Here is a 20,411-nt window from a genome sequence, read left to right on the forward strand (position 1 = left end):
GGCAGAAGGAAAGAGGAAGACAGGAACAGGAAATGGCAGGAGGAAAGAGGAAGACAGGAAGTGGCAGAAGGAAAGAAGAAGACAGGAAGTGGCAGAAGGAAAGAGGAAGACAGGAAGTGCAGGAGGAAAGAGGAAGACAGGAAGTGGCAGAAGGAAAGAAGAAAACAGGAAGTGGCAGAAGGAAAGAGGAAGACAGGAAGTGGCAGAAGGAAAGAAGAAGACAGGAAGTGCAGGAGGAAAGAGGAAGACCACCTACGATGTGGTGTCGTAGCCCCTTCCTCTCCTGCTCTCTGAAGGCCTGGCCGAAGCCCAGGATGAACTTGTCCAGCTTCTGCCCGTGGCGGCCCAGGAAGGCCCGGACGTCCTCCAGGCTCCTCAGGCTGTACGGCGCCGGCGGGCCAGACTCGGACTCGGCCGGGGCCGGCTCCGCCTCCAAGGGCCGTGCGATGCACAGGATGCTGAAGCTCTGCTCGCGGTCGTTGTAGAAGGTCTCCTCGAACAGGATGGGCACCGAGGAGGGAGCCGGGAAGCCGGAGCCCAGCAGGACCCGCCGGTCCTGGATCCGGACCTCCTGCAACACGCAGCAAAGAACCAACGCCAGATTGTGTCAGAATAAACTGCAGAGTGTGTGTGTGTGTGTGTGTGTGTTTGTGTTTGTGGTGATAGATGACTGGTTGTCATGGGACGTCTTCGCAATCAGAACTGAATATTGACGGCTTGTGCTTATCAACGCTTTTGGAAAAGCAAACTGGAGCATCTTGTTTTCAGAAAGTCACAAGATTCTAAAACAGAACAAACAAGAAAAATAGATATCGGGGCGTCTATTTTTCAACCGAATCGAAACTGGACTTTAGAGCGTAAAGCTCAAGCAAAAGCTTTGTTAAAGCTGCAGGACGCGACTCCTCTGGTTGTATAGAAGTCTATGCTTCATGTGTTAAAGCTGCATTCTCTCTCCTGACCACCAGGGGGCGTTTCTCAGGACCAACCTTTCCGTCCACAGTTTGGTAGCCGTCCTCCGTCGGCTGCAGGACGTAGCTGTCGAACTGAGAGTCCGAGTAGCTGCTGAGGGTCAGACTCCCGCAGCACGGCACCAGAACCTGCAGGCGGTCAGAACACACGTGTGTGTTATGTACAGTGGTGAGAGGGGGACTCTATTTACTGTTACACCGCAGAACTGCATGCTGGGTAGAGGTTGCTATCATACCAACTGTGCGTGTGCGTGTGTGTGTGTGTGTGTGTGTGTGTGAAGTCCAAAACTATTGAACAAATCAAAAATAGATTAAATGTTTTATCTCAGAATATTCTGCTTCAATCCATATTTGTTGACTTTTTTTTTTAGAAACATCTCTCTCTCACACACTCACACACACACACTCACACACACACACACACACACACACGTGGAATCACAAGACAGGAAGTGGTCTGAAAGCTAAATAATGGACTTTCCCTTCGTCACATCGAAACCAGTGAGGAGTGTGATCCGGTCTGCTAGTCTGAAACCAGACTGGTCTGCTGGTCCATGAACTGGTTTGACTGGGAAAGTCTCCACTCAGAGGATCTACCAGGTTCAGTTCTGCGGTTGAGCCTCGACTCGAGAAGACAAATAAAATTTGCCTTCCAGGCAGCCATTTTTTTCTAAAACGATCTTGTTGTTCAGACACTGGGTCTCCTGACCCTCTCACTCACTCACTCACACTCACTCTCTCACTCACCCCCTACCCCCCCCCCCCACTCCCCCAGCAGACTCACAATGCCGTGCAGCTCCGCCACGCGACTGCAGAGGTCGGGTCTCTGGTTCTCCAGCGCCGCGTAGAACCGGTTCTTCAGAATGTTCTCGTCATAAACCGCCATCAGGAGCTGCGGTCTGGATCCTGCAGAGGAAGCTTCTGATTAGAAGGAAGGAAGGAAGAAAGGAAGGATGGATGTACTTTATTCATCCCCAGACGATGCAAGCAAAGTGACATAGGAGATGTTTAGTATGAAAAAAGATTCAATAAATAAAATATCAAACTTTTTTTGACGTTTTGGTTCTCAAGCACAAAAGTGGAGCTTTCTCCTCAGAGGAAGATGAAGATGCACATTAATGGATAAAGTATGACGCTCACGGGAGCTCGTTGTTGTTGTCGAAGACAAACAACATCTAACTGATCTCGTGATGCCTTCAGGGCTCCAGATTTATGAGCGCCAAAACAATATTTAACCACGTTATTGAATCATCCGCTGAGACAAACAAAAAGTCTCTTTCAAGTCATTTCACAGTTGTGATTAATTTCTCCTCAGAGTTTCCACGTCAGGAGGCAGGAAGCGCGTGTGGCCGGTCCGCTGCCGCCGGCCTCGAGCCGGGGAACGAGACGAGGAACCTGCCACTGGTTCCCAGTTCAGACCCCTTGAGAACCAGTCCCCCTCATGGCCCTCGTGACCTCTCTAAGCTCGCGGTGCGTTCAGCGTGGAGGAATGTTTTTCTGAGAGCCCGAAGCTTAAACTGTGTGAACAGAGGAACCGCTTCCACAACACACACACACACACACACACACACACACACACACACACACACACACACACACACACACTTCATCTATAGTTCGTTATTTAGATTAGTGTGTGTGTGTTGGTTTGTGTGCATGTAATGCTGTGTGTGTGTGTGTGTGTGTGTGTGTGTGTGATCGTGCGCGCGTGTATGCATGTGTGTGTTGGTCTGCGTGCAGGTGTTGGTGTGTGCATGAATAAGCAAAATTAAAAGGCGTCCCAAACAGTTCTGTAGTACCTGAAGAAGTAAAAGAAACAGAAGAAGAAGAAACAGAAGAAGACGAAGAAGAAACAGAAGAAGACGAAGAGACAAACACTTTGCAGCATGTTCCAGTGCACGTAATAACGCACGTTAAGATATTATAAAACCAGAGCATCCTTGGCGCAGCACATGCATGACAAGAAGGCGGCGGATTCCCTTTGTCTAACCAAACTCCATTTAAAAATCACCCACTTTAAAGTTTCTTTGTTCGACACAACAGCAGCACGCGAACAACATCCCTCCGATACGTTGATGGGCTCTTCTGATACACTCGGCTAAATTAGTTAGCTTCATATTGAATTTAATCTGACGTAATATCTGTTTTTAGTGTCTATAATCCGCTCACTCTCTCCATTAACTGTGCAATAAATTAAAGTAGAGGCAAACCAGATTCAAGATAGTTTCAATCGTAACTAATTGTGTTCATAGCGAGTTCCGACCATGTTTAAAATGGGTATTTTACTTTCCAGTGGTCCCGTTCGCTGGACCTTAAATTCATCTTTTTTTGACTGGAGACTGGTTGGGACGTTTCGGTCGCTCGGGGGCTTTGCGAGCTGTTTGAACACCTGTTTCCAAAAAGGGTCTCAGGTGACACGTCCCAGGTGACGTTCCGCTCGTCCGAGCAGCTGACCGACTTGCGGACAGCACGTGTAGATGTTCGGCTTCTAACGTGAAGTCCCCATCGGAACCGGGGACCCGGAAGTTAGAACAATTAGCCTGCTAGCTGACGTCGTTTGAACACACTGGCCGTGAACGCGACCCGCAGCTAGCAGGTGTGACGTTAGATTCTTACCCCTTAAACGGGGTCGACTAGAAACTAATCCAGGGGTTAGTACGTGTGTGTGCGTGTGTGTGTTACCTGTTAGCAGCGAGGAACCGGGGTCATCCGGGCTCGGGCATGGCCGCGTGTCAGGAGCCTGTTGACGGGGATCAGCTGGCTCACCAGCGGCAGGAGGACCGCAGCCTTTTGGTCTCCGGGTTGCCAGACACCAGACAGGAAACACGTAAAACAAAGCCGTGAAAAAAAGGGAGGTCGCTTTTACTCTGGAAGGGCATTTCCGCTGGCGAGACCGGAGAAGAAAAACAAAAAGATCACGTGACCATGGGAAGTAGTATCTTAAAATAAGAATTGTCTTAAAATAATTAGTATCTTTTTAATAATTCGTGTTTTGAAATCAGAGCTTATTCAAAATGAAATAATCATTCTCGAAAAAATTTTCTTTCAAGGTAAAATCGTTTTCAAAGTAATTTTTCAAAATAAGAGCAACTCTCAACAAAATGACATTTTTTGAGTTTTTCCTTATTTTGAGATGCTTACGAACACTATTGAGACTAATTACTTTCTTAATTATTATGGGATACATTATTTCATGAATAAGGAAAATTACAAAAGTTAAACTATCTAACATGTTGTGTTAATGTGTTAGTTCATATGTTGTGTGAATAATTTAAACTAGATGAACATCACATATTTAGCAGTAAATGTAAATACGTAGTTAAAATCAAAAGCTTATAAAATACTTTGATAGAAACAAATCAAAAGTGTATAAAATATTTAAACATTAGAACATAATATTTACACTTCAATCCAATAATTTAAACTTTATTAAACATTGGGAAAGCAGGAATGTTTCTGAAGAACTTTCTGAAGCGACTCGTTAGACTGAACAATAACATTTTTATTTCAAGAAGCTGATGAGGGTGAGCAAATGAAACGCACCCGAAGGTCAAAGAAGATTCTCTGAATTGGATTCCTGACATTTAATGATTATCAATCATTTAAGTAATCCCTTTGTTGAGTGGGAGGCGAGTAACGGCTTCATCCTGACTCAGAAACAAGCGGCAACGTACATCTGCGTTCAAAACGCGTCACACTTTGCCAAAAAACAAAAAATTAAATTAAACTCAAAGCTGTCTGTATCATTATTGCTTTATTTACAATCTCAAAGAATATTCACCTACGACGGATTTATCCCAACCTGGCACCCCAGAACAGATCTATAGTACTTTACTTATCAAACAATAATATAATATTTATTTAAATGTTTAAAAAAATGACTTAATACTTAACTCCGATAGAGACGGTTCCAAAGAGAATATAACGTTGTGTCTTTCAACAGAAAGCTCTGGATTGAAAATAGTTCAGTAATTTATGGAGCTGTTTATTTATGTTTCTCAAAAGGCTTTATATTGCCAACAAATATGGATTGAAACAGAGTATTTTCTGAGATAAAAAATACACCCACACACATTTCTTTTTAATTATATATATATATATATATATATATATATATATATATATATATATATATATATATATATATATATATATATAGTGTCAATCAAATCCTTTGTAGCTGTTGGACAAAAAGTATGAAACTGATCTGAGAGATGAGACAAAAAAACAACTTTGCAGCATTAAAATGGTGATTTAGCACTTTATGATCTGAATTTAGGGTTCCACCTGTTGGGTACTAGAACCTGAACTAGAACCAGGACTAGGACCCGGACAGGTCAGCAGTTTATCTTAGAGACAGAACATTCACACCTACGGGCAATTAACCTGCGCTGCATGTCTTTGGACTGTGCGGAGAACCAGAGAATAAGGAGGAGGGGGGAGAACCAGAGGAACTGGAGGGAACCAGAGAACCCGGAGGGAACCCACGCTGACACAGGGAGAACGTACGTACTCCACAGAAGAACCGGGCTTTGAACCCAGGCCCCTTGTGCTCGTGCTCGATTATCATCTTCATTGATTTCTATAAAGACCCTTTCACAGCTTTTATTCGTACAAAAAGGAGAGAAAGAGAATCACGTGTTCTTAAAACTCGACGCAGTAAGTCTCAACCTGATGGCCAGCAAGAAAAAAAAAAAAAAAAATGTACAAGATGTGCGGAACCAGAAATTAAAAAGTCTAAAGGGAGAATATTTTTTGGGCTGAAAATCACGGGGAAGTGGGAGTGTCACGGTTTACATTCTGATCGGGAAGCGACGGTGGGAGGCAGGATTACACTTTTCTACTCGGTTATTCTGCCATCAAATTAATAAAACTAATTATAACTCAGAACCCGGCGGCCATCTTGCGGCTCCCTCTTGTGGTTCATTCCTGATGAACGGGTGAAAGAAGTCAAAGTGATGACGCTCTAAAGGACTCAAACAGCCGGATCAGATACTCTGGTCAACAGAACAATCTGGTATTTAATACACAACGACTCAGTACACTTGTATCCATGTGTTATATGGTTATGGCTGTCGCATAATACTTATATTTAGAATGTCTGGTGTTGCCTTACACATAATATTAAATGATGCTAGACGCCGCTTATGGTGGCTGATTCCCAAAGAATCTGCATGAGGATTTACATTCATTCATTAATTAATTAACAAAGTGTGGAATCAAAACAAAATGGCGCCACGTATCTTTTAAAAGAACAATTTGAAAATATAAACAGCCGTCAGACCGATGATCCGTTTGTTGATTTCCGCAAATTAAGACAAGATAGCGGAGGAAAAAAAAGAAATGTCTAAAAAAGTAAATCCAATAAAATCGTGACACTCCTACTTCCTACTTTACAGACAGCCATGATGTGGAATATTGTGGAAATATTAGTAAATTCTGAACAGAAAAATAAACCTAAAATTTGACAAAGCAGACGTTTCTATTGCGAGATCAAAGGGGTCAAAGGTCGCCAACACAACGAGTGAAAAGCTTGAGAGCCGTACACTTCAGTCGCTGTCGCTCTCTGAGATCACGTAGGAGTTGTCCATCCCCGGGTCCTCCACGAAGTGCAGCCCTGAAGACCGAACCACTGACACGTTACAGCGCTGCACGGGCAGACATCGCAAACAACGGTACCGTCACATGTTTAGGAGGTTGCGTCTCTTTACCGTTCGGGGTTCGGTCCTCGTCCTCGTCCTCTTCGATGTGCTCCGTGTCGTAACTCACGAAAATACTCTGGAGGAAAAGAAATACACTCGAGTGAAATGGACCCGCATTTAAATGAATCTCCCGGCGCTTCACATCGATTCTGTTCTGATCCAGTTTCCGGGTCCAGTACCTTGTTCCTGAGGAGTCTCACCCAGTCTCCCGGCTGCTGTTTGACCAGTTGGAGGACCGGCTCGTTGGACTTCATCTCCCAGCAGCAGCGGTCGGCAGCGACGTTGCCGTGAAGCAGCAGGTCGGCTCTGTAGGTCCGACCGGCCACTCTGCCACTGAACACCAGGGGGCAGGAGAGAGAGAGAGTTAACCAGGAGGCCACTTCAGGGTCCGCTTCATGTGTTAAAGCTGCATTCTCTCTCCTGACCACCAGGGGGCGACTCCTCTGGTTGTATAGAAGTCTGTGCTTCATGTGTTAAAGCTACATTCTCTCCCTGGGGAAGATGGAACAGAACCTGCTGACGGACCTGTACACGACTCGGTCGGCGTAGAAATCACAGCGCTGGCTCTCCGGGTTCCTCAGCTTCACCGTCACGACGACCGAGTCGGGCGTCTGGTACCAACGGACCAGAGGGTGGAAACTGGGAACAGATGCACCGGCGGTTAAGATCTAAAAAGGAGGCGTGTCTCGGACAGGGAAAAAGTCAGCGTATTAGAATGTAATCATTTACAAAATTCTGAACTGAAACTAGCGGCCCGAGATCACGTGGATTAGAATCACAGACTCCGTCTGATTAAACTTCTTAGACTTTGTCGAGCTTTTCTTCTCAGATCCACTCGGTACCTTTTTGTGGACTCGTCGCAGTCCGTCTCGTTGTGCCGGCTGTTGCTCCGATCATCACCTGAACACAGAAAGGTCACGGTGACGTGTGATCCGGTTCACAGGTTTCTTATTCATGTTCTAGGATCTACACCGTCAACGTGCACCGCCATGCCTCTGTGTGGCCGTCTTTACTTTCTTTTAGGACCGGCCCTAAAAACCTTTTAACCTTTGTTTTCATTTGTTTTACTGTATACTGGCTCTGTGGCACTGAGATTCTTTTGAAAGAAAAGTGCGTTAAGAATCAAATTAATCCCTTAAAGATGAAGATGGATGAATCCCTTAAAGAAACAATGTGTGCCTCAAATTGAAAGAAAAGTGCGTTAAAAATAAAATGCATTATTATTATTATTTATTTTGACCTTTTCCCTCGGGGTCGAGATGAGCAGCTGGGAGAACTCCTCCTTCGTCTCCGATTCTGTGCATCAGAATAAAAATAAAAAAGCTTTGGTTCATTCCTACATGAAAACATCTGAATCCCACTGAGGGACACGTAGCTAACAAGATGATATCTTTTCATATCCGCGTGTGATGATTGTTTTCTGTGACTAAACCGCTCATTTAAAAATGTTGACGTTGCTCTTCAACTGCAACACGACTCGCACGTCACCACTGATGCTTTTAGTGAAGAATGCAAGCTAGCTAGCGCCATGCTAAAGGCAGCTAAGATCGCTGGCTAACGCGCTAGTTACACATGACAACTTCAGATTCAACTTCTGATCTAACCCTAAAGATCTGAAGCCCAACTAATGGCCGCCTTGTTTATTTCAGCATGAAGATTCACCTCGTGAGCGGCTCGGCTGACTCCGGATCAGCCGTGTGGGCATTTCTGTGTGCGCGGGGCTGCAGGGGGTTCTGACCACACGCTGGAACCGGGTGCAGTCTGGCTGCCGGTGGCGTCACCGGACCGAGCGGCTCACACGGCTCCAGGAGAGGAAGGTCGGCGAGCCAGCCGACCTCGGCGGCTCTGACGGCGTCGGTCAGGACCTCCACCTCCGCTTTGATCCGCACCTCCAAAGACGCCGGCCCGTCCGGCGACCTGCGGACGACAAGAGCGCCGCTCCGTTCACACACCGCTCGGCACCACTGCCGGGACCGTGCAGCGTTTCCTTACTCGGAGGCGTGGCCGGCCTCCTGCCGGCCTCCGGCCTCGTGCTCCCGGCACAGCGACCTCAGCAGGTCCAGGTGCTGCTGGTTGCTCACTCCCATCCCGGTGTTCAGGATCTCCGACTGCACGCTGTACTCGTTGATCACCGTCTTCATGCCGGGAAGCTGCGTCAAACGGACCTGGGGACAAATAATAATAATAATCATGATAATTTAGTGATGAAGACTGTTCCCTCCTGAGCGATGCGTGAGACGAGTGTTTCAGAGTTGAGGCAAGAGCTCCAGTGATGACCGAGCGAGGAGCAGAACTCACCATGGGGTCAACGAACACCGTGTTGTCCAGACTGAACACCGCTCTGGCTCGGTGCTGCAGGCCTCGGATCCTCTGGTTGATCGCTCTGGTGACCTGCGAGGCCGCAACAAGTGTCCAGTCACGTGACCGGTCTCACAGTAAATGTTGCTCGGTCACTCAGAGATTCGTCTTCGTGCGTTTGTGAGCTGTTTTGAGGTCATTTCCTCACTTGAACCGGGTCGGCAGGTCACCGCTAGTGGGCATCAACATGTTTATGTGGCAGCCAGCAGTAAACAAACAGAGGGCATCACCTTGGGGTGCCAGTCGGTCTCTCCGTCGACCGGTCGGACCCGGCAGACGACGATCTCCACGGCCTGGCCGGGCAGCGCATGGAACCGCTCCGGGAGCTGCAGGATCTGATGGGATTTGACCTCCGCCTCCTTTCCCACGTCGATGAACCGAACTGAGGCGCTGAAAAACAGCCGGTCGCCTCGGTCGGGGACGGACAGGACCTTCACCCTGCAGCGGGGAGCAGCGCATGTGTAGAGGAGCACAGATACATATGTAGAGGAGCACAGAAACATATGTAGAGGAGCACAGAAACATATGTAGAGGAGCAGAGATACATATGTAGAGGAGCAGAGATACATATGTAGAGGAGCAGAGATACATATGTAGAGGAGCACAGATACATATGCAGAGGAGCACAGATACATATGTAGAGGAGCACAGATACATATGCAGAGGAGCACAGATACATATGTAGAGGAGCACAGAAACATATGTAGAGGAGCACAGCGTGCATGTGTAGAGGGTAGAGAGATTCATGTCAACAATTTATATCAAAAACTAACCACACAAGCTGGAGAGCGAGATTCTTCCATGTGAATGAACGTCCGCTACGTTTAACCCTACTTAAATAAATGATTAAATAAAGGGTTAAATTAACTATAATTAAAAGGTTAAATAAAGGCGAAATAAAGGGTTAAACAAAATAAATAAAGGGTTAAATAAAACGAATAAAAGACAAAATAAAGGCTAAATAGAGGGTTACATAAAGGCGAAAATAAAAGACTAAATAAAATATATAAAAAGGAATAAATAAAGGGTAAATAATAGACAAAATAAAGGCCAAATAATAGAATAAATTAAGGGTTGAATAAAGGGTTTATTAAAATAAATGGTGGACAGGACAAAGCGCCGAGCAGCAGATGGGACAAACATCGGAAAATTAAATCTGAAAACATCCTGGTAACCAAGATCACTAACCAGCTTGTAACCAGCTGGTAACCAGGATCACTAACCAGCAGCCTCAAGACCTGCTGGTTACTCTGCTGCAGCAACCATCTAACCCACTGAGGACGGGATTGAACAAACAGCCATCGCGTGTCAGACCTGTGGAAGCCCTCGTCCTCCTGCACGGCGTAGAGGCCTCCCTGCAGCACCTCGCCGGCTCCCAGCTTCCCGTTGGCGTAGTGCGCCTCCATCTCGGCCGCCATGCCGCGGAAGCCTCCGTCCTCCTTCTGGACGAGGCGGCCGCAGAACACTGACGCCGTCTTCACGTAGAGAGGAAGGACCTGAGGACGCAGCGTTTAGTACGTCTTCACCTAGAGAGGAAGGACCTGAGGACGCAGCGTTTAGTACGTCTTCACCTAGAGAGGAAGGACCTGAGGACACAGCGTTTAGTACGTCTTCACGTAGAGAGGAAGGACCTGAGGACACAGCGTTTAGTACGTCTTCACCTAGAGAGGAAGGACCTGAGGACGCAGCGTTTAGTACGTCTTCACCTAGAGAGGAAGGACCTGAGGACGCAGCGTTTAGTACGTCTTCACCTAGAGAGGAAGGACCTGAGGACGCAGCGTTTAGTACGTCTTCAGGTAGAGAGGAAGGACCTGAGGACGCAGCGTTTAGTACGTCTTCATGTAGAGAGGAAGGACCTGAGGACGCAGCGTTTAGTACGTCTTCACCTAGAGAGGAAGGACCTGAGGACGCAGCGTTTACTACGTCTTCACCTAGAGAGGAAGGACCTGAGGACGCAGCGTTTAGTACGTCTTCACCTAGAGAGGAAGGACCTGAGGACGCAGCGTTAGGACGTCTTCACCTAGAGAGGAAGGACCTGAGGACGCAGCGTTAGGACATCTTCATATAGAGAGACGGGACCTGAGGACGTTCTGTTCAACTGTGAAACACTGAAAACCAAAGAGAGACAAAGATCCTCACTTCTATGACTCCTGAGGCCGGAAGCACCGACCGGTCCAGCTGGGGTAGGAACCTGTGACGGTCTGGACACACACCGCCGTCTCTGCAGAGGAACACACGGGAGGACATGTTGGGGATTCAACCAGAACAACAGGAGGACGGACGAGTGCCTCCTCGTGTTGGTTTATACGTTAAATTAACAGCCAGAGAAACGTTCCGACAGAAGAGTCAGTGGATCGCTCGCCGGGTGTCGATCCCCTGACCTGCAGACTCCGAAGCTCTTGAGGTAGCTGCAGAGCGGCCGGGTGGTCTTGTGGTCCTCGCGGGCCTCGTGGACGCCGCGGGCGAAGGACAGCAGCTCGGGGGGCAGCGGGGCGTCGGTTCTCTCCAGGTAGCGCAGAACCCCGACCACGTGGCTGGCGTTCCTCTCCGAGATCAGCAGCACCGACCTGGAGGGACGCGGGCGGCGACCCGCCGGGTCCTCGGGGGAAACCTCCGGGAGGTGGGGAGAACACAGAACGTGACGTTTCGGCCATCTTGTCTCAGGAATAGAAGACGGGGTTTCGTCCGTGTGGAACCTTTTTATGAATACAAGTATGAAACCATACGAAGAGGCTTTGCAGCCCAAGTGACTCTGAAGATGGTCCGAAATATTTACGTTTATTATGATTTAATGGTTTTGACGGCTGTATGAACTGAAAATAAAATAGTAGCAAGAATGAAACAAATACAATTGTTATAGATTGTCATGTGGTTATATGATTTACGATGATCTATGTTTGATTTATGATAATTTGTTAAATTTATGATGATTTCTGTTTGATTTATCATGATTTGTTGAATTAATGATGATTTCTGTTAAATCTGTGATGATTTATGCTAAATTTATGATCATTTATATTCGATTTATGATGGTTTATGTTCAGCTTATAAGGATTCATATTTGATTTATGATGATTTGTTTGATTTATGATAATTTATGTTCGATTTATGTTCAATTTAGGATGATTTATATTCAGTTTTTCTGTCCTTGTCTGATTGTTTGTGTAGTTGGTTGTTATGCTGTTACGCAGTAATTTCTAATTACATTATATTAATTTCTTATGGTTTTGTGGTCCAGTAATGCACAGTGATGTCAGAGTAATTACAGTAATGTAATGTGAGGTCATGTGTAACTTGAGAAGAAAGGAACAGAAGACGCGTCTCTCACTCTGTGGGCGAGGTTCCTGAAGCCGTCGGCCAGGCAGGAGAGCCGCACGCCGAACTGCTTCGGGGACGAGGGGAAGCCGTGGTGGACGACGCAGGACGCGTCTCTGACGCCCAGACACTTCAGGCACTCGCTGGAGGTCACTGGAGGTCAAACGCAGGGAGGAGGAAAGGTCACAGGAGGAGAGTCAGAGAACACTGGATGATGATCTCTCATCTCCAAAATCAAGTTCAAACAGGGTGGAATTACAAGATGTAGCGATACGCTCTCTAATCAGGGTTCATGCACATTGTGACTAATGGATTTCCATCACTTTTAGCCACATTTCTATGAGTTTAATTATAACTTTTGTTTTTTTCAAGGACTTCTCCAGGTTTTCTATGAGCGTTAAGAAACCCTGTAATGCTTTTCATTAGCTGAATGTGTGAGACAGGAAGTAACCGGTGACCAATAGAACAGGTTCGTGCGTCACTGCGTTTGCTTACCCAGAATGACGTGCGTGCCGGGGCCGATGTCTTTCCTCCACTGCTGCATGACGAAGTCAAACTGGTGCGTTAACCCCTCGTGGGTCTTGAGGCAGAATGCGGATTTGTTGCTCACGGCCTGAAGGCGGGGAAAAGGATGAGGACGTTGTTGTTGTTTTTTAAGCAACCCTTGCCGACAACGCCGCAAGCCGGCTCGACTTAACCGAGTCGTCTTCTCGAGGAGAAGTAGTCTTCTGGACTCACCTTGAACACGTCTTCCACCTCCGCAGCGGAGTTGGCTACGATCAGAGTCTTCTGGCCGACGTCGGGGTTGAAATCCAACGCGCCCAACATGACCGGGAACTTGCTGCTCTCCAGAGTCATGAGGATGATCTGCGGGGAGACAAAAACAGAGCCGCTGGAGACCGGAGGCGGAGCCGCGGCCACTCAAAAGCTGTCCAAGGGATTCGCGGGGGAACCGACCTGCTGGACATTGCCGTAGAGAGCGGCTTCCTCCGGGACGGCGATGACGATGCAAGGGCACGACATGTGATTGGCTACCAAACCCTCCATGCGACTGGTCCATCTTTTGGCCACGGCGACCAGCTGCTGAGGACAGGAAGCGTTCTCCTCGCTGGAGGTCACCTTCTGGAAATGCTGCAAGATGGTGTCCATCTACCAGGAGGACGGTCATCATTTGATAGAGAAACACGGAGAAAAGTTTCACATCAAAAAGAGAGAAATGGGTCAAAATGAATCATAAAAATAGGTGGAAAAGTTTAGAGGATCTGCGCTACGTTCACAGCAAAAGAGTTGCAAATTATTAAATATTAAATTATTAAAGTCAATGCAGAGACACTCGAGGTTGCGAAAACGCAAACGACGTGCTAGTAGTCATTATCATCATCTAACCTTATATTTAACCTTCATTTAGTCATTATTTAACCATTATTTCGCTGCGTTCCCAGCAAAAGCGTTGCAAATTCTTTGTGCGAGTAGATTTCACGTGAGTAAAGCCACGGAAACGCTGCGCGCCGCAAAAAAGCAAATGAATTTACCACAAAGTCGAGCGAGTAAACTCAAGAGAGAAAAAAAAAAGGGTTTTCGAAAATTCGCAACGCTTTTGGTGTGAACGCAGCACGAGGGTTCTGGGAGCTCGGGAGCCGGACGGTCCGGCCGGACGAGCAGACGGTCACCTGGTCCGGAGCGAGAGCGAAGAGCCGGTCGGCCTCGTCCAGCACGAGGTGGAAGAGGCGCAGGAACAGGAAGCAGTGGCACGACAGCAGCCGCACCAGACTGAAGGGCGTGGTCACCAGCAGCAGGCCTGCTCCAGACACAGAGACGGTCGAAGCAATGCATCATGGGGATTTTGAGATCACTAGCAGACCGAGGCGCTCCGTGCTCACAGTTTTTGGGGATCCTGACGGCCTTGGCCTCGTCTTTGCCGACGCCCAGCAGCACGATGGCCGGGTGGAGGGGGGAGGCGGCTCTCGTCTCCTCCAGCAGGTCGTACACCACCTGGGCCTTCTCCCAGCCCGGACACAGCAGCACCGCCACGGGCTGAGCGGCAGACAACGGGAAGCACGAGAACCAACAATTAAAAAAAGGAGCGGCGCCCTCTCTCGAGCAACAAAACAAACATCTAAAATGGACGCTGCAGCTCTCACCCCGGCGTTGGAGGAGTGGGAGGCGAAGATGGAGTTGAGCAGGATGTGGGTGAGCAGCGGAGCCAAGTAGCTGAGAGGCTGAGCGGCGCCGTGCGACACGATGAGGGTGTCGCAGCCCCGAGACACAGACGGCCAGCCGTAGCGGTCGGCGGCAGACAGAGCGCCGTACTGCTTCTTCCTCAGCACCTGGAGGCGGGACGCTTGGTTTAAGATACGGACAGGGGTCAAGCACATTCTGACCAATGGGGTTCCACGACTTTTATCCAAATGTCTATGATTTTAAACCAAATTTCATGACTTTTAACTGTCTCATTGTAGCATAATACATCATTTATAGTCGGTATTTATCGCCCTACCTACTGGAATTGATGAGTATTTCATGACTAGACCTGCCACTATACTGCAGGCTCAGACGATGGAAAATTATGTGCGGCAACTAAATAATATTTCTTTGGGACCAATTTAGGGAAATTGGACATTTTCTCACAGCACAGTGGCTGAAAATCGCTGCAGTAAACCAGTAGCTAGAAGCTAGCTTGTAGTTTAACGTTACGTTCTCAAGGTTTTCTTGCTGCTGGCTACAGGCGTCTTGGTACAAAAAGAGCTGTACAACCACATTTATTTGCAGTCTTTTAAGTTCAGCATTTTTTCATAATTTGAGACTGAAGCTATAAAAAAAAAAAAAAGGATTTTATCATTGAATCTATTTTGAAAGTGACTAAAAAGGTTTTCAGTCTTTAACAATCCGTTTGCCTCTTCCTCATTTTCGAGTAAAAGTAAAAAAACAGGAAAAGTGGGAGCACGTTTACCCAGCGGAGAGCGTCCGTGACGGGGGCGTCGTCCAGGCCGGTGCAGGGCTCCACTGGGAGGGCGGAGTGCACCAGAACGCCACTCCTACTGGGATCATTGGGGGCGGCCTGAGGGCAGTCGAGGAGGACACACGAGACGGGTAAATAACACAGAATGCACTGTGGCAGCTCGGAGGGTGGGGTGTTCAAACCTACCGCAGCGTCGGCAGCGTCCGGGTTCAGGGGCTCCGGGTCCATGGTCGGGTTCAGCCACTCCAACAGGCTGCATCGGGGGACGCAGAAGTCAGTTTTTAACACTCAAAAAGAGAAAACTAAGGATTCACTAAGGATTCACTAAGGAGCAAACGCGGCGACTCGTTGCCCCAGTTTGCTTCTGGTCCGTTTTTCAGCAACGCGTCACCGTGAATCCTCCCTCGGCTCACCGTGAACAGGCCCAGTCCTCTTTGGTCCGCCGTGTCTTCTCTGCGGGACCCGAGTCCACCGATGGACTCGAACTGCTGGACCGCAAAACACCAAGAAGAAGGAGAAGAAGATCGGCTCAGACGCGCATGCACACACTAAACTGTTACGTAGTCGCGCTGTGACCGATGTGAGCGTCGTGTACCTGCTCTCTTGCTCCACCAGACGCTCAGCCAGACCGCTCTCGCTGACCGATTCAGCTCCACTCGTTCTGCTGACAGACATCAAAGCCAAAGAGCGAGGAGAAGAAAGTGTTAATTCACTAGTCATATATTTACTATAATATATATATTTACTATAATAAATATATATATATATATATATATATATATATATATATATATATATATATATATATATATATATATATATATATATATATAAAAACATTATAGCTTTTAAGTCTATATTTTTGTGTGTGTTATTTTGTCATTTTCACAGTTTATACTCATTCTCATTCTCTAATTCTGCCGCGCTGGGCCTCGAGGCAGCGTACACTTCCTGCTCCGAGTCGCTGCTGGAGGCCGCAGGCGTCTCTTCGGGGCGGTGGTCTAGGAGCTCTTCATGCCGACCCATCTGGGACACAGAAACAAGCGGGTAAAAAGATGCAAACAACAACAACAATCGACCTCAAGCAGTCGATGTACCGGCTAAAGACAAAATGGTGGAAACGCGTCTGCATGACTCACAGTGGGATCCGCCTGCTCGGAGCTGCTGCCGGGATTCAAGAACTTCATGAACCTGCTCGGCGATAAAAAGTGCTTCATCGGTATCGAACAGCCGGAAGCAAAATGAGACGGGAAAACGTGCAGTTGGCCCTCAGCCAATCAGACGCTCGTATGGGATGGAGGTCCACGCTCACCTGAACAGACTGAGGCTTTTGGACAGAGCTGCAGCCAGAGACGAGTCCGTTTCCTCTGACGAGTCACTGAGCGAGAGAGAAGGAGAGTGAAGAGGAGACGAGTCAGGTGAGTGAAGAGACGAGTCAGGTGAGTAAAGAGGAGCAACAGTGAACTTCTGGGCCTCACTTTTCAGCAGCAGCAGCGTCAGAGCCGTTTTGCTCCTCTGTGACAACTGAAGCAACTGCTGGTCTCGACCTGTCAATCACCTGGTAGTCACTTATATAGGCTTCCATACAACCAGAGGAGTCTCCCCCTGGTGGTCAGTAGAGAGAATGCAGCTTTAACACATGAAGCATAGACTTCTATACAACCAGTCACATGGGTGTGTCTTTTACCGGGAGGTGGTTGGGTCGTTTGTGCCGTCGGCTTGTTTGAGGTCGAGCAGACGCCTTGGGTCAGGATGCTGGAGGTCAGCATGACGGGTATTTGGTCCACCTCGTCCAGACAGCCGCTGTAATACGCAAACTTCTTGGCCACCAGGTCGTCTTTCACACAGATCTGGAAGAAGAAAAGAAATTCATCAGAATCCTGGTGATTCTTTTCTCTGTGTGACAAAACCAGCGCTGATAACAACGAGCAAAAGGAAACAAAATACAATAACTGTTAAAAAAAAAAAATACACCAGTCAAGAGAAGAGCAGACAAAGTCTGGATGTTGTCAACATTATGAGGGTGAAGATGCTTGTTTGTGTGCAGGGACTGAAAGTAGCTCATGGATGAAGCTCCGTGTTAAACTCAGGTTTACGCCCTGGGGTCAGAGTTCACCTTGACGTTGCCCATGGTCAGGTAGAGCTCAATGGCGGTGGAGTCCGACTCGGAGTCGAGCAGCACAGCCTCTGTCTGAGTCGACGCTGGTGGAAGGAAGCAAACATTAAAAAAGCGACTAAGGATCTCAAGTAGGTTTTTAACATCGGTATCGGCAGCCCAGGACTCAAAGGAAGTCCCGTCTACATCCTCCTGCATGTTGCACTAACCTTGTAGCAGGTTGTGCAGGTAGAGAGTAGCGGAGCTGTCCCACCGAGTGGACGGCCTATAGAGCACAAGGACAAATTTAGATTTACGATATATATATATATATATATATATATATATATATATATATATATATATATAGCTATTCTATTAGCTATATAGCTAGTCTATCACTAGTTCGTCTCACATGAGCCGCGGCTTCTCCTCGTAGAAGGACACTCGCAGGGTCATTGGTTCGATTCCCACCAGGTGGAACCTCCTCATCCCGAAGGGCAGCTTGAGGAAGCTCGGCACGGCGATTCGGATCCTCGTGGAACCGAGACGACAAACGTAACAGTTAAAAATCAGAAAGGGCACAGCCACACCGACGTGAGGTCTGCAAACCATAATCGACTGATTGTCTGTGATCGTAGTGACGCGGCTCTGGTCTTACTTGTCCGAGGGGACGACGAGTCGCTCTCCTTGGTCCACCAGGAAGCAGCGAGCCTGACAGGACACCGAGTCCACGATGACCGACTCCACCACGGCCCGACACCACGACTTTATGGCCGACCAGTACACCACGCACACCTGAGGGGAGACGCAGACACACACACACGCACACACCAGTTCATATCCAGGTCCATCAAAGTGCATCAGGATCGGGCCCCCCAGACCCGGATCAGGTGTGTTGAGACGCGAAGGGAGACGGCGGACTGCGGGCGCTGCGTTACCTGTCCCTCCTCCAACAAGGTGGGCTTCAGCTCCCGCAGGTCCCGGGTGAGGTCGTGGTAGAAGAGGTTCATCTGAGCCAGCAGTCTGTCATACTGGTCTGTGGTCTCCGCGTCACCGCCGGGACCCCGAACAACCCGACCCCAAAGGCAGGACGGACTCTCGACCTGCAGAGGCCAGAATGAAGGTTATAAAAGGAGGCTCCAGACCTGGGACCCATCTGACAGATAAACACAGATTGTGTCAACCCATTGATCACGTTAAAGGTGATCCAATAAAGACATGAACAATCCATTGATCATGTAAGAGATGATCCAATGAAGACATGAACAATCCATTGATTATGTTAGAGGTGATTCAATGAGAATATCATATTGGCTAATATGTTTAATTAGGACACTTTAATATTCAATATGTATATTTATAAAACAACAACTGCAGCATCAACGGAGATTAATATGGCAGAAACATCTAAAGAACATGATTTACATCATTATCCAATCTATTTCAATTAAATGACAGAATTCCTCAGACTCAAAAACAATGGCAGTAGATTATTTTATTGAAAGACTTTCATCTCCATGTTTGGTTGTTTTTCCTCGTCAAGAAACGTCTATAACACCGTTACACTGTCGTTGGTTTGCTTCTACACCTTTGCACGATTATTTTGTTTGCTTAGTTACGTTAATACTATTCTATTTTGTTGTATATATCTTCTATATTTGTAACATACATTATGCAATTCGCTTATTGTTTTATTTTTTATATGCATTATACATGTCTTATCATTATCTTATATATATATATATATATATATATATATATATATATATATATATATATATATATATATATATATATATATATATTGTGCTGTTTCTGTATTCTATTTTTTTATATACATTATGTATTTTTCTTATTATTCTCCTATATGTTTTATATATTGTGCATTGTCCTCATTCTATCCTACTTGTTATATATTGTGCTTCACATTATTCTGTCATATTTTTTTAAATATATATAATATATATTTTTTATTTTATTTTCAAAATTGTAACCTCGTGCTGCAACGTTCAAGGTCAGCATTTTATAAACTCAGAGACATTAAAAAGTATTTTGAATAATAAAGTAACAGGAGGAAAGCACCACGTGCCTCTAACGATTCTACTTCCGGCATTACGGCGCTGACTGCAGCACGCGCACTAATCAACCCTTAACCTTAATCAACTGTTAATGAACCACTTACCTTCAAAATCGATATTTTCAACATGGCGCGTGTGACTTCCCTCAATCGACACTGAAAGGAAACACAACTAGTGAGCTGACTAACTAAAATAAATGTCTAAAAAGTTTAAATGAGATTTAAGTTAGGAAGCAGACGGCAATTTGGTCCCGCGCCTTTTAGTAACGTCCACTTAGACACGTGAGCTAACGTTAGCTAACATCAATTTACGTCAACTCACCGGCGTCGTTACGCTTATTTCACTGGAAACTAGCAATTCAAAAGTTACCGAGGTGGAGCCGAAATTGGCGGCAGTCCCGTTTCAGCGAGGTTTTGTGGTTAACCTTCCGTTTGATATTAAGGTAATTTAAACCGAAAGAAAAAAGTAACGTTACCCGCTTCTGAGCTCCTGACCGGTGACAGGTCGGTGACAAAAGGGGCGGAGCGATGGAGACGCCAGTTGGTCACGAGGCCAGGGGGCGGTGCTAAAAGGCCTTTATTTATTAAATGTTTTTTTATTAAACTATTATCCTTCTTTATGCCTTATTTATGTCTGTGGATTTTAATTAAATTCCTTTGTATAATAACTTCATTTTAATAGAGGCAAAACGACTATTAATAAAGAAGGGATAAAAGGACACAGCACAAACTGGATAGAAAAAAATCAAGCGAAGGCTGTATCAAAAATAGTGACAGCTAATGTACAAAATACACAACTTTATACCCTATTGCAACAGGAAATCCAAAGTTGAAGACCTTTTCAAACAATACAGATGGTAATAAAGGTGGTAAATACACTTAGTGGAGTAAAAAGTAAAATATTTCCATCGGAGATGTATTGGAGTCAAAGTTT

General features: G+C 46.6%; 2 protein-coding genes across 5 annotated transcripts in view; both read right to left on the minus strand.

Moving 5' to 3' along the window:
* Positions 1-3,780, minus strand: part of ankrd27 (ankyrin repeat domain 27 (VPS9 domain)) — a 13,888-nt gene extending 10,108 nt beyond the window's left edge. The window contains exons 1-4 of one of the 3 annotated variants that reach the window (XM_068602472.1): positions 3,651-3,780; positions 1,753-1,874; positions 987-1,097; positions 257-571 (exon numbers count right to left, since the gene is read on the minus strand). In XM_068602472.1, the coding sequence (XP_068458573.1) occupies positions 257-571; positions 987-1,097; positions 1,753-1,854 (528 nt within the window). In that variant the 5' untranslated portion in view covers positions 1,855-1,874; positions 3,651-3,780. Of the gene's footprint in view, positions 1-252; positions 572-986; positions 1,098-1,752; positions 1,890-3,650 lie in introns of those variants that run through there. The other 2 variants (XM_068602473.1, XM_068602475.1) reach the window with 2 other exon arrangements.
* A 1,353-nt stretch (positions 3,781-5,133) lies between these two features.
* On the minus strand, positions 5,134-19,981 carry tdrd12 (tudor domain containing 12). Of its 2 annotated transcripts, XM_068602471.1 has the most exons (35): positions 19,800-19,981; positions 19,583-19,633; positions 18,339-18,503; positions 18,059-18,195; positions 17,813-17,932; positions 17,628-17,683; positions 17,419-17,504; positions 16,990-17,152; positions 16,781-16,907; positions 16,615-16,680; positions 16,442-16,493; positions 16,192-16,328; positions 15,898-15,966; positions 15,716-15,790; positions 15,294-15,555; positions 14,485-14,670; positions 14,224-14,377; positions 14,014-14,141; positions 13,301-13,492; positions 13,082-13,210; positions 12,839-12,956; positions 12,357-12,496; positions 11,410-11,639; positions 11,168-11,249; positions 10,343-10,524; positions 9,259-9,466; positions 8,969-9,061; positions 8,663-8,835; positions 8,333-8,587; positions 7,911-7,966; positions 7,513-7,570; positions 7,196-7,309; positions 6,850-7,003; positions 6,680-6,746; positions 5,134-6,585 (listed from the first exon to the last, which is right to left on the minus strand). In XM_068602471.1, the coding sequence occupies exons 2-35, from the start codon at positions 19,604-19,606 to the stop codon at positions 6,518-6,520; spliced, it is 4,326 nt and encodes a 1,441-aa protein (XP_068458572.1). In that variant the 5' UTR covers positions 19,607-19,633; positions 19,800-19,981; the 3' UTR covers positions 5,134-6,517. The 2 variants fall into 2 exon arrangements, with proteins under 2 accessions (XP_068458572.1, XP_068458571.1); XM_068602470.1 differs by having other exon boundaries at positions 5,134-6,746.
* Between the last annotated feature and the right edge of the window lie 430 nt (positions 19,982-20,411).

Source organism: Clinocottus analis, unplaced genomic scaffold, assembly GCF_023055335.1.
Source record: "Clinocottus analis isolate CAN_PGR_092001 unplaced genomic scaffold, fCliAna1.0.p SCAF_6, whole genome shotgun sequence".
NCBI classification, from domain to species: domain Eukaryota; kingdom Metazoa; phylum Chordata; class Actinopteri; order Perciformes; family Cottidae; genus Clinocottus; species Clinocottus analis.